The following is a 12,122-nucleotide window of genomic DNA, read 5'->3' as shown; positions in this document are numbered from 1 at the left end:
TGGCCTGAATAGTCTTTTATAGTCTCTTTTATATGCAACCCTTTTTTTCTGAAATGAGCATGGTAGGCATGTGTGGATTACGATGTTTGGCATAATTCGATAAACAGCAGCACTGGTTACACGACTTTCCTGGAAAAACAGTACCAGCAAAATCCTTATTTTTGCTTCTGGTTTCCACGCAAACTCGTCACCAGGTTCCTCTCTTCCTAGGGAACAGGGGTTATCATGGGAGCGGACATTAAAAGCAATAATCTTCATGACGTCACAACCATTGTCACGTGCTCTTTTCGTTGCATTCGAAGTAGGCAAAAGACGAACAAAAATAAGCAAACTATGGAAGTTCGATGATCGGTTGCTTCACTTCATGCAAGACTTAACTCTCAATCTTGACCAAATCACTAATTTTGAGGTGTTCTATCCAGTAGCATGGAAGCGTTCTCGAGAAATATCAAGAATTAATGATTTTCATGGACTTTAAGGGGGGCACTTAACCTACATTTGAATGAAATTTGAAGAGGTTTTAAGAAGGGATAGAAGAAAGAAACTGATTTTTGGAACACTAACAGACAGTTGATACCCACGCAAGAGCACCCCGAGTTGCTAGTGGACGAACTTGGTGTCCATCTATTGATTATTAACTACAAATTCTAATTTAAAACTTCACTAAATCTTCAATATTTCTTATTTCTCTTAATTTTACCAATCCTTCTAGAAAAATTATCTCCTCCCAAATATACCCAAAAATCACCCAAAAATTCAGAAAACACCCCACAACAAAGATTCACGGGATGAGCATAGAGTTTTTGGATTGCTTGAAACATGAACGAGATATTTCCATTAAAGCCATGTCAAGTGGCGGAAAAATGGCGTTTAGGTTAAGTTCCCCCTTAAGCACTTTGTCAGATTAGTGCAATTGTTGGTCGAAATTCTCGGTTGTCGGAGAGTTGCTCTAAGGAGCGCCCAAGCTGACTTTGATCTATTGCCAACAAAAGTGTAAGAATCCTTCAAGGGAAAATTAATAAGTTAAAGGGTTTCTGTCTTCTCGCAAGCTTCTTTGGCCAACCAAAACGTGCACGTGATCGAATATGACGTCAGTGTTTTATGTGGCTGAAAGTCTTATCGCTGTTGTTGGCTTTTTTAACAGGGTTTCCGCATATTATCCTAACTGGACGTGTTATCGTAAAGTGGCGTTCAACTGTACGTGCACATTTTTTGCGCCGAAAAAATAGCAAATTAGAGTATTGGATAGGGCTAATGGAGTTATTGAAACTTGAAAACTATAATTAGGAAAAGGGTGTCTTCCGGAGCAAGTACTGATGACCTCAGATGTTATTAGACTTGATAAACTTTCAAACTTAGACAAAGTTTTATGCTGTTCCTCTCTTTCCAAGCCAAATTCGGATTTCTACGTTTTTTTCCAATTAAGTTAAGGGATAACAGATGAAGTGACGTATACTGATCAAATATCATTTGCGATGTGATAGAGATAATAATTATGACTGTCGCAGTTACATTTCATGTGAGTGAGATCTGGGTACGAGATTAACAGGCACCAAGGCCAAAAGAATTTCCTCGAAGGCCTTGGTTGGTAGCTCTTTTTTTGTATGATCACGGTAACCAGACGATCAGAGAGCAACTTACCGGGCCCGATAAGTATATTTTTAAATGTTTTTTTTCGCCGATTGCACAGTGATTACAGACATGGTACTTGGCCAATGTTTTCATAGAATTATAAGATTTTAAAATTTAGTATTTAAAGCTAACGAAAATTGACTTCTGTTAAGAACCATTTATCACCAAAGACACTTATCAGGCCCGGTAAGTTACCGGGTCCTTCGAGAAACGGGCCCCAAGGGCCGTAAAGCAGCCACAACGGCAACGGCAACGAAAACGTCACTTGAAAATATACTATGTAATTTACGTTACTGAACTACTTCACGATTATTCCAACTCGTTCAACTTTTACAATGTGGCCAAACAAGAACTGAATTGGGAGGAACGGTGTTCAATCATTCTACCAAAATAATGATGCCGAAGTTTACCGCATTTCCTCTATTCAGTCCTCTCCCCCCCCTCCCTCTATCTATCAGTGTTGTACCTCCGTAGAGATTACTCTGTGGAATGAATCCCAGTCTTGTTAGTTTATTTATAGTTTTCTGTCCTCTGCAACGAGAAACCTTAAAATGCGTGCCTCGATTACCGAACATTCGATTGGGTACGCATGGGGTCCAATAATGGACGATCTTCTAATCTCAAGAAATAAATAAATAATAATAATAATAATAATAATAATAATAATAATAATAATAATAATAATAATAAAACAATCCAAGGTTGCAGTTAGCAATATTGCTTTATTAACTTTCAAACACTTTTCACACCATTCAACCTCAGTTTACCTGTGACAAGATTCACATCGTTTGCCATCGAGATTGAAAATTATTATATTGTAATTAATAAGATCTTATTTAGTATAAAAATGCAACTACAAGATCTATTCAACTTCGGTTAGTACACTTGTATCAATTTCAATCACTAACTATTCGTATTTCATCGGCCTTAAAGAAAACAAGTGTAATTTCAAAGGGCCAGGCCAAAAAATATCACAAAACTGGTCTTACAGTAAAAAAATAACACTGAAAACAGATTACATCGATACAAAAATATAAATTAAATACTATAAAGTCAAAAGTCTGGGTGTAGAAAGCTAAAAGTATTCTACACGTTAAATTTTCAATCATCCTTAGATATACTCTGTTGGCCCATAGCAACCTCAACGTTCTTACAAAAAAGAAAGAGTGTACAAATTACCTCTTACTTGCTAACAAGCTGAGATTTAGGTAACAGATCATCTTAAACCTAGAAAAAGCTACTCCATTACGCGAAGCAAGATTTCGGGGTTTTTTCCTTAAATGTTTAAAAATATAAATTAGCACTATCTACTTGATCGTTGATTACAACTGCTCTTACTTATTATGCCCCAATCTCGTACCCAGAGTCCTCAGGCTCTTTGGCCATCGGTTGGTCGCCAGAGGTCCTGGCGACCAACCGCTGGCCAAAGAGCCTGAGGATTCTGGGTACGAGATTGATTAGGCTTGACTACCACATGAAAATTAGGACTTCGAGCCGTTTTTTTGTTTATCTCAACCGCATGAGGCTCAGCCAAGATAAATGCTACTAAACTAAGCAGCTCTTGGGGCATTGCAACCCTGTTGTACGTTATGAAGCAAAGTGTTCCGGATAATGCCGACTGACTGTCCGTCAATTGTCAGGCCTTGCACACAACCTGTGAGCCCTTTATGAGACATGCCACTGTGAACCTGGAAACCAGTTCCATCTGAAAACACAAGGACAAAATAAACATCAGCATTACAAACAAACAAAATAGCTGCACATCTTGATTTTGGAGCACGGGAGGGCACAGTTACCTCCATATTTCGCGATTTTTGTTTTAGTTTAACCCCACCTTATTTCAAGCTTGATAAAAAAAATTTCTTGTGCTAATTTGAGCGTGTTGAGTGTTGAGTCTGGTAATGACATGTCACTGATTAGCAACTGAAACTAACTGCTCAACAGTTTTCAGTAAAATGAACTATTTTTTTCAGATCCCATCCACACTTAAATTACACTATATGTAATAAACAGGAACACGGCAAAAGAACACTCAGTGACTTTCATTAACCAGACTTAACACTCTATGCTTTGAAGCTGGACTTAGTTCCGCTATGGAAAACTTCAAAGCGTTTATCCTATTATAGTACGAAAACGGAACAAACAACACACTTGGACAGTGAAACAGGACATGTTTTTTTTTTTTTTTTTCATTTTACCTGATACACCACCAATATGGAAGGTTCCGTGCTGGAGTGAGAAACCGCTGGGCACAGTTCCTCTGACGGCAGAATGATCATCGACTTGAAATTCCACATTACTGAGGTTCCTTCTCATCACAAGTTTGTGGAATTTATTATCGCAGAGATGGAAGGAGGCGTTATACTGCCCGTCCACAGAGATAGATGGATCTGTCCACCTGATCACGGATGAGTTACTCTCACCATTGAAAATGAGAATAATCTGAAATGCACAAGAAACAGGTCAGTAGAAAAATATTTTATTTCCATTTTTTTCCATCTTCGGTTTCGTGTATCTTGTCCCGCGACAAAACAACGTCATCCACAAGTAAATTTTCCGCGCCGTTTCAAGCACCTATCGAAAACGCTATGGATACACAAGAACTCCAAAGAACGATCTTACATGTAGCTTCCTGCAGCCGCCTTCCTCGAGAATAAATTTGAGACGATTTCAAACGTATACTGTAGTCGAATTTAGAGGCTGTTCCAAAAACAAAGCTCTTAGCAGTGGTTGCAAGTACAAATATACCACAATATGTATAAAAATGTATATATTATCAACAATTTGAGTTGGACACGGCACGACAAATGAAACCAAGTTGCGCAGCTGCCGTGTAGCCAGACAGAGCTTGTTCGCAAAAAGGCAGTGACTCAACTAACTTTCATGCATTTCGTTCGGGGTCGCTTTGGGGGTGGGGGTGGGGGAGTACAGGGGAATGCTACATCTGAATGGCCACAATTTCTATTTACCTGTCCGTACAGCTGCTCCAAAGTAATCGATCCAGGCCCCGAGCTATTGGTAATGGAGATGAGAAGCCCGGAACGAGTGGTGGTACGGAAGGTAATTTCTATGTCTGTTTTGTCAGGCAATGAGTAATCTGAGTCTGTGGTAGAGGAAGAAAAAAGGCCAATACACTGTTAGAAAAAAACAACCAGTGGATAACCATCCCCAGTTTGATGGTGGATTGTACTTTTAAAATGCGCCGTATCGGTTCCAGAGGCCTGCCTCCTCCACAGTCCGTTCGCATTTGAATGAGTGCGACGCGGGAGGTACCATAAGAAGGTGAAAGACGAAACTGCTAGACGCCTCACCTTCTTTTTCCTACCCGCCTTCCTTTGTGCGCTAATTTGAAAACCTTTAATTTCGGAGTGAGTCAAATGTTAGCCCAGCTTTGAAAATGAAGCTCCCAAGTAAGACAACAATCGATGGAATCTCGTGATCTTACCTAAAACAACATAGCCATCACCGCTGAAACTAGCTTGCGACTGTATCTCGCTATAACACGACTTGTAATTGTAGCTAGAATCTTGGGCGTCTCTGTCAGTCCTGCAACAATCAATAGTACCACGCATATTTACAAGATGTATATTAAAAAATTACCTTCTGTTGGGTTTTTGTGATTATAAATCGCGCAAATAAAAGCATTATCCATAACGGATATTTTAAGCCCCGGTCAAACGGTGCATGAACTCCCTTGTCCTTCTCGTCTTCCACCAGCGCTCTCTAGATTTATTTTCCGTTAGTTCTTCTAACAACTGAAGGAAACGATGCCAGCCGCTTTCTCCACGAAAAATTAATCCTTGCGAAGTTTTGTAACTTAACAAAACGTCATGTGTACACTCGGCAGGTGCCTGACACCAGACGTTCACGGTAAACTATCGTCAGCTATCACGAGTTTCTTTCAGCCGTTTTACCACCCGCTTGATAATTGATAATAGTGGATGATAGTTCTGACTATCATCAACTACAGTATCATGCGCCGTTTGAACAGGGCTTTAGTTTGGCGTCCAGTAATTAACTCGCGTGCTAAAGCTTTTAAAACAACCAGCATACTTGCAAAAAAAACCTTTGCCTGGAGAAAAAGGTGAACTTTAGATTCAAAAAGCCACCGTCTTCGAATCTGGTTAAAATTCTTAATGATTTTAAGTTTTATTTCACTGTATATTACCTTTCCGAAGTTGGTATAACTGCTTGACAATAGGCTCTGTTGCTCGAAAAATGCCATTGCAATTCATTTGAAAGAATAACTACGCCTTTTTACGGCTTAATGAATTACTAAGAAAAGAGAGCAAACGAGTGATAGGAAAACGTTGAAATGTTTTGCGTGATTTATCTTTTCCAAAGAGGCCGCAAGATGTTTGAATACATAACTAACCTTTGTGTTTCATTAAACTACATTACACCTGCTTACCGAGGATTGAAGGTCTTAGTTTGAGAGTTAGCGTTCTGGATGGAAAGAGGACCAAGACAGCCAATGAAGCCGATTCCATGGCTCTGTTAAAAAAAAGGAAGAAAAATCACGAGTGAAGTCACATTATCAGAGAAAACATAAGTTTTCAGAGAGAGGTTGGTTTTCATAGATTAGACATTGGATTGTCTCTTTGGTCTGGACATTGGATTGTTTCACTGGATTGGACATTGGATTGTTTCATTGGATTGGACATTGGATTGTTTCGCTGGATTGGACATTGGATTGTTTCACTGGATTGGACATTGGATTGTTTCATTGGATTGGACATTGGATTGTTTTATTGGATGGTTTCACTGGATTGGACATTGGATTGTTTCATTGGATTGGACATTGGATTGTTTTATTGGATGGTTTCACTGGATTGGACATTGGATTGTTTCATTGGATTGGACATTGGATTGTTTTATTGGATTGTTTCACTGGATTGGACATTGGATTGTTTCATTGGATTGGACATTGGATTGTTTTATTGGATGGTTTCATAGGATTGGACATTGGATTGTTTCATTGGATGGGAAATTGGATTGTTTCATTGGAATGGACATTGGATTGTTTTATTGGATGGTTTCATTGGATTGGACATTGGATTGTTTCATTGGATGGGGCATTGGATTGTTTCATCGGATTGGACATTGGATGGTTTTTTTGGATTGGACATTGGATTGTTTCATTGGATTGGACACTGGATTGGTTCATTGGATTGGACACTGGATTGGACATTGGATTGTTTCATTGGACTGGACATTGGACTGTTGATGACCAGTAATGTATTGTAATCAGTTCACAGTTTGACAGTTACAATAATATGTAAAGAGTGCAAAACAAAAAAAAGTGAAAAATATTCAAGTGGCTATTGTAAACTAAAAAGGGAAGTAACCACACCGGATTAATCATTAATAGGAGCAGATGATTCAACGAACAGATCAATATTAACCGAATCAAAAACATCAGTACAAAACGCGCCAAGTCCGAGAAAACAAGTGTTAAGTAGTGGGCTTATGTAGAGCTCAGTTTACGCAAAAATAAGCACATGCTCTAACACATTCGTCACTTTTAAAGGCCAGTCAAATCAAAATAAACAAACAAACAGAGCAAATTCATAAAATTCTTGTATTAATTTCATTCACGCAACTTATCACTTCAGAAGTCATAAAAAAGATCACGATTAGCTGCTGGAGCTGTTTGAAACCTCTAATGAAAGATACGAGATCTTTTTTGGATATCTCAATTGAAAAGTATATTAGAGTCTGGTTGTAGTATTACCTCTAGGGCAGACATATTGATGCCCCGGGGAACCCCTCCATAGTAGAAAGGACTGTTGATGACCAGTGCGGACTGCTGTGACCCTACGCGGTTGTTACTGTAGTCTTTGTTGGATATCAGCATTGCACCGAACTGATTGATCCTCAGCAGTCGAACCTGGTTGAAGGCAAAACACTTTCACGTCAACTCATCGAATTTCTGCTTACAAGGGCAATTTTTGCTGGGATATCGCAGTCACGTGATTAGTCTAGCTGTGATGAAAGTAGAGCGCATACTTGCTTATTTAGTTTGTTTTTATTTATTTAGCTTGGCCACGCGAAAAAGAAAAAAACGAACAAAAACATAACAAACAAACGAACAAACAAGTTACACAGATGCAAAGTGGAAAGAAGGAAACACAACGGGTGGGGAAACATTACAGCTGAGGCCAAATACAGTGGTCTCTCGTGACATGGGCTCTGCACTAATCGCCAAAAAAAAAGCACTCGAAACGCCGCGATACTCTTCGGCGCCCCGGCCAGTAACCGGAAGCTACGGGCGACTTTCAACAGTGAATTCAGTCGCCGATACCCGACATATGAGGAATCAGAAATTTCAATTGCTTGGTCGCGAGAAAAAGCCACCATCGCAGTACCGGGCGGACTTTGATTTTTGGTCAAATTGTGAGTTCCGCACAAGCCGACGCGTTACCCATGCTTCTGTGACACAAATGCATGACTTCACAGAGGCAGAAATAGAGGCGAGACAGGCACACATACGGAGATACGACCCACTACCGCAACTATTCTTTGCTATCCCCAACGGCCTGTTATCAAGGAGATTTCACACTGATCATGTTTACCACAAATGTATACAACATAACTATTTTCTAAGTTTGCAAGCCGAGTGTCATTTCTCAATAAGCGCAGCCAGGAATTGTTTGTTAGGTGCTTATGGGAAACCTTCCGAGTTATACGGCAGATGGCATATGGCAGGTTAATGATTGTCGTTTGTGGTAAGGCTTAGATCACAACTTTAAATCTATCTATTAAAAGAGATAAATTGTAAGAATAAAGTCTGTTGGCCAAGCTAATAGACAGAGAATAACGCACCGTATATGTGATTCCGCCGTCGGAGTAGTTCGTGAATTTGCTTGCCACCCTCACGGTTCCAATACCTGAATTCATTTTGAACACAAGCTGTCCATTGATCAGCTCTAAGCTGATAAAATGGCTTGGATTTTGCACGTCATCAGCGGCATACAGCAGAACTCCATTAGGTACAAGAGAACGGAATTGTAGCGAGATCACAAACCTGAAAGAAAAAGACACGATTTATAGGCACTCTGATAGGAACCTACTCCAGGTCCTACTTAAGGCTTTTATTCAAGTCGTTATGCTCTGTAGTTGGTTAAAAGACGAAAAACAAAAACCACCTGTGCCTTCGCCACAAACGTTTTGCCTGATGTGGCGTCTGTCGCTTCGAGTTCTGATTGGTTCCTTGTTTCATTCAGATCTGCCGTGGTAGCTGGAAAGGGAGCCCGGAGTCTTCAACAGAAATTTCAACGCATGATAATTTTGCGTTTTACTGTTGTCCAAGTGAGCCAATCCAGCTCTATTTCAAGTGTTTTCCTTATATATCGTCACTGAGTAAATGGTTTCACTTGACTTGAAGCTAGTTTGTAACCAGTTGGAATTAATAGCATCGAATAAGGACACATAAACCCTACAAATCAAACTAGGAAAGTCACTTGTCTCACAGAACACAATCAAGAATCTGACTCACCGTTCTCTAGTGTAGTTCAACACTTCAGCGCTTGAAGAAAACGCGATATACTCAGAGCCTTGTAACCGAGCTGTGTCTTCTCCAGAATCATTCCGCAGGGGAGGGTACGGGGCGCCACAGGTGGGAGGTGGCAGTGTTGGGGGAGGGGTGGTGGGCTCGGCAGTCGGTGTAACGAGACGTTCAGGCGAAACTCCGGCTAATGACACATACTGGCTACGTCCAGAGAAGATGTTGATGACACTGAGAGTTAAAATAAAGCTGTGTGTTACGCAAACACGTTGTTACAATCATTATGTTATATTTCGGTGTTGCTGCCACCCATTACATCTTAAGCCTCTGAGATCCACTGACTTAACATTACGTTGTGTATTCTGAAATAATCTTGCTTTGGAAATCAAACGTAAGACCTCAAATGTCTGCAACACACCGGCGGTGAAGTAATATGATTGATATTCCCAGCCTAGTTAACCTAATAAAACCTTGTTGAGCTATCACGAAGACCATCTGTGATCCGAGATGCGAGTTTACTTTTCCTGGACTACAATTAGAGCCTTGTCAGATAAGACTTTGGTTAAGTAACTCTACGCCTTCTTGAAGAGAATGAACTACAACTCACACACGACGAAAATATTAATCAGCTAAACATTGAAAAACAATTTATAATACACTTATTACTACAATTTATATCATTGTAATTTATCTGTTTAATAAAAAAATAAATGACTCTATTTGAGCGTCGAAGTATTTAACACTGTAGTGCTAATTGGGGACACAATAAATCAGTGAAATAAATATACAAACTGAACATAACATGTGTTAAGAATCCCAATTGGTGGGAGGCAAACCCGTTGGCTATTTACAAAGCGTGGCCTTGGATTTGAAAACAGGGCTACCGTGAAACAAATCCAAGTGGTCAGAGCAGGACTTGAACCCGGGACCTCCGGATTACAAGTCCGGCGGTAAAAACTTACTCTCCGTTCAGTTTAAGGTCCTTCATGCCTCCTTCAAACGAGTTTATGACCGGGAAAAGCCCGGGTATGAGTGTAAGATCATCCACGCCTCCAATCCACAGACTACCGTTGAGGCGCACTGGGCCCAAGGGGAAGCCAGCCGGCACTGTCAATTGGCGGTTATCAAGGATTATGTTGTTCCTGGTAAGCAAAAAGAGATAGTAAAATATATGATCGTTGGTGAGAACCCAAATATATGATTCTTGTGAGTCTGAAAACCATTCAAATGAAACCTTCGTTCTTTCAGCTCATTCCGTGCTACATTTTGCGTTGAATAACACAGGTTTGTAGCGAACACAGTCATTGAATTCAACAGTAAAGATTTCCAAAACTTTGGCTAAAAGTGCTAATATGCCCGCCCTTTGGCGATAACCTGTTTTCACTGTGGGATACAGTGTTCATCATTTGTTGATCGAAAATGATGCGAGCAGCGACGACTGATCTGATAAAGAAAATGTTGCACAGTGCATTTTACCATGTTGAAAGTTAAAACAAGTCCTCTGACTGCACAATAACTGAATGGACGTTAAGAGAAAAAGCCAGGTTTTATTCTCTTGGGTTACATTGCAAGACACAAAACCATTCAATATTTTCTCACCAACAACTCAGGTGCTGAACCAGAGCACAATGAATATGACCCCTTTACATGTTAAGTATTATGTAGTCTCAAAGAAATCAAAGTGGTCGTATAAGCCCTACTTAAGATACACCGACCAAATGACAAACACAAATCCTCTCAAAAAAAGCTGACGATAACCTGAAGAACAAGAGGTTTTTAACTCAGAGAGCTCTTGAATTTGTTTGTACTTTTTTGGTTTGTAAGAGTCGATTGTAGTACACTAGTTAAAATTACAAGAATGCGTTATGTAAATTTTTGCATATTCATTTGTTGCAATAAAGCTTGCTTTTGTTTGTTTTGATTTTCATATTTTTCATGAGTTTTCAGGGTGCCCTCCTAGTTAAAATTCCGTAAAAAATAAGTTTTCCGCAACCGAAAATAAGCATACAAAAATAGTCCTTTGAACAGATGTAAACCCAGAGCTTATAGTCGGGATTTTCCAGCATGATGTACTCAGTTGGTGAATGAAGAACACAAAGCATTTCTTGCTTTTTGGTCGTTTTCTTAAACGTTTCTTGGTGAAACAGTCATTGTAAAATGTACTCACCCGACTAGCCCCAATTCAATTGTGACGGTATGGTAGGCCCCATCATTCAATGTCTCACCATTGCTCATGAGGGGAACGAATGATGTTGTCAGATTTGAACTGTGCACCACATACAGGTTGCCGTGGAAGAGTGCTAAGTAGAAGAACGGACCCTAAAATGGACACCAAATTCTGTTAGTCATTTATTGTTACAGTTATATCAAATCTGTGCAGAGCGGACAGAAGGTGAAACGCGTGGTCGGTTTGATCTTGACTCGACCAATGGGATGCATGATCAAACTACAATGGTAACTACCGTTATGAATTGCGCTTTACTCATCTCGCATGCAATCGGTTGTCCTTTGCGGCACAATAACATGTACATTCCAAAAATAATTCCAGTACTTAAGATCTTAAATTAAGGAAGATTTTTGACAAATATAAAAAGGAGAAACCACGTTACCTCTCCGCTATAAACTAGAACACCACTGGGGGACAGTGTTTTAAATGTCAAAGACAGTGACGACATTTCCCGTTGCCCTGTTTCCACGGCAGCGTAACTCTGACCCAGGAATCGAATACCTCGCTCGACCTGAAACAAAAAAAAAGCACGATAGTTCAGATACGGTAACGAGTAGCAACAACAAAACTAAAAGAATCTTCACATCCCTCAAACGCATTTTGTTGCGCTTGGCACCTGTAGCACGTTTCCCCTTCCCCTGGCACCGGTTGCATGTTCCCCCTCTCTTGGCACAAGCTATATGTTCAGTCTCCACTTTGTACCGACTGGTCAACCGCGGGATGTTATTACTTCAAGTACAGTTATGATTTGATAAT

At 40.0% G+C, this 12,122-nt stretch overlaps 1 protein-coding gene across 3 annotated transcripts in view; it reads right to left on the bottom strand.

Moving 5' to 3' along the window:
• Positions 1 to 2,334: 2,334 nt before the first annotated feature.
• LOC146476779 (laminin subunit alpha-like) overlaps positions 2,335 to 12,122 on the bottom strand; it is a 54,051-nt gene continuing 44,263 nt past the window's right edge. For all 3 annotated transcript variants that reach the window (XM_085113921.1, XM_085113922.1, XM_085113923.1), the window contains 11 exons: positions 11,749 to 11,877; positions 11,307 to 11,458; positions 10,102 to 10,281; positions 9,131 to 9,370; positions 8,458 to 8,659; positions 7,367 to 7,522; positions 6,044 to 6,126; positions 5,078 to 5,178; positions 4,602 to 4,735; positions 3,831 to 4,074; positions 2,335 to 3,337 (listed from right to left, as the gene is read on the bottom strand). In XM_085113921.1, the coding sequence (XP_084970047.1) occupies positions 3,183 to 3,337; positions 3,831 to 4,074; positions 4,602 to 4,735; positions 5,078 to 5,178; positions 6,044 to 6,126; positions 7,367 to 7,522; positions 8,458 to 8,659; positions 9,131 to 9,370; positions 10,102 to 10,281; positions 11,307 to 11,458; positions 11,749 to 11,877 (1,776 nt within the window). In that variant the 3' untranslated portion in view covers positions 2,335 to 3,182. The remainder of the gene's footprint in view (positions 3,338 to 3,830; positions 4,075 to 4,601; positions 4,736 to 5,077; positions 5,179 to 6,043; positions 6,127 to 7,366; positions 7,523 to 8,457; positions 8,660 to 9,130; positions 9,371 to 10,101; positions 10,282 to 11,306; positions 11,459 to 11,748; positions 11,878 to 12,122) is intronic.

This window comes from Pavona decussata, unplaced genomic scaffold (genome assembly GCF_977016875.1).
Source record: "Pavona decussata unplaced genomic scaffold, jaPavDecu1.1 SCAFFOLD_72, whole genome shotgun sequence".
In the NCBI taxonomy this organism is placed as follows: Eukaryota; Metazoa; Cnidaria; class Anthozoa; order Scleractinia; family Agariciidae; genus Pavona; species Pavona decussata.
The sequence above is the reverse complement of the archived record's forward strand: the minus strand, read 5'-3'. Positions and strand labels throughout refer to the sequence as shown.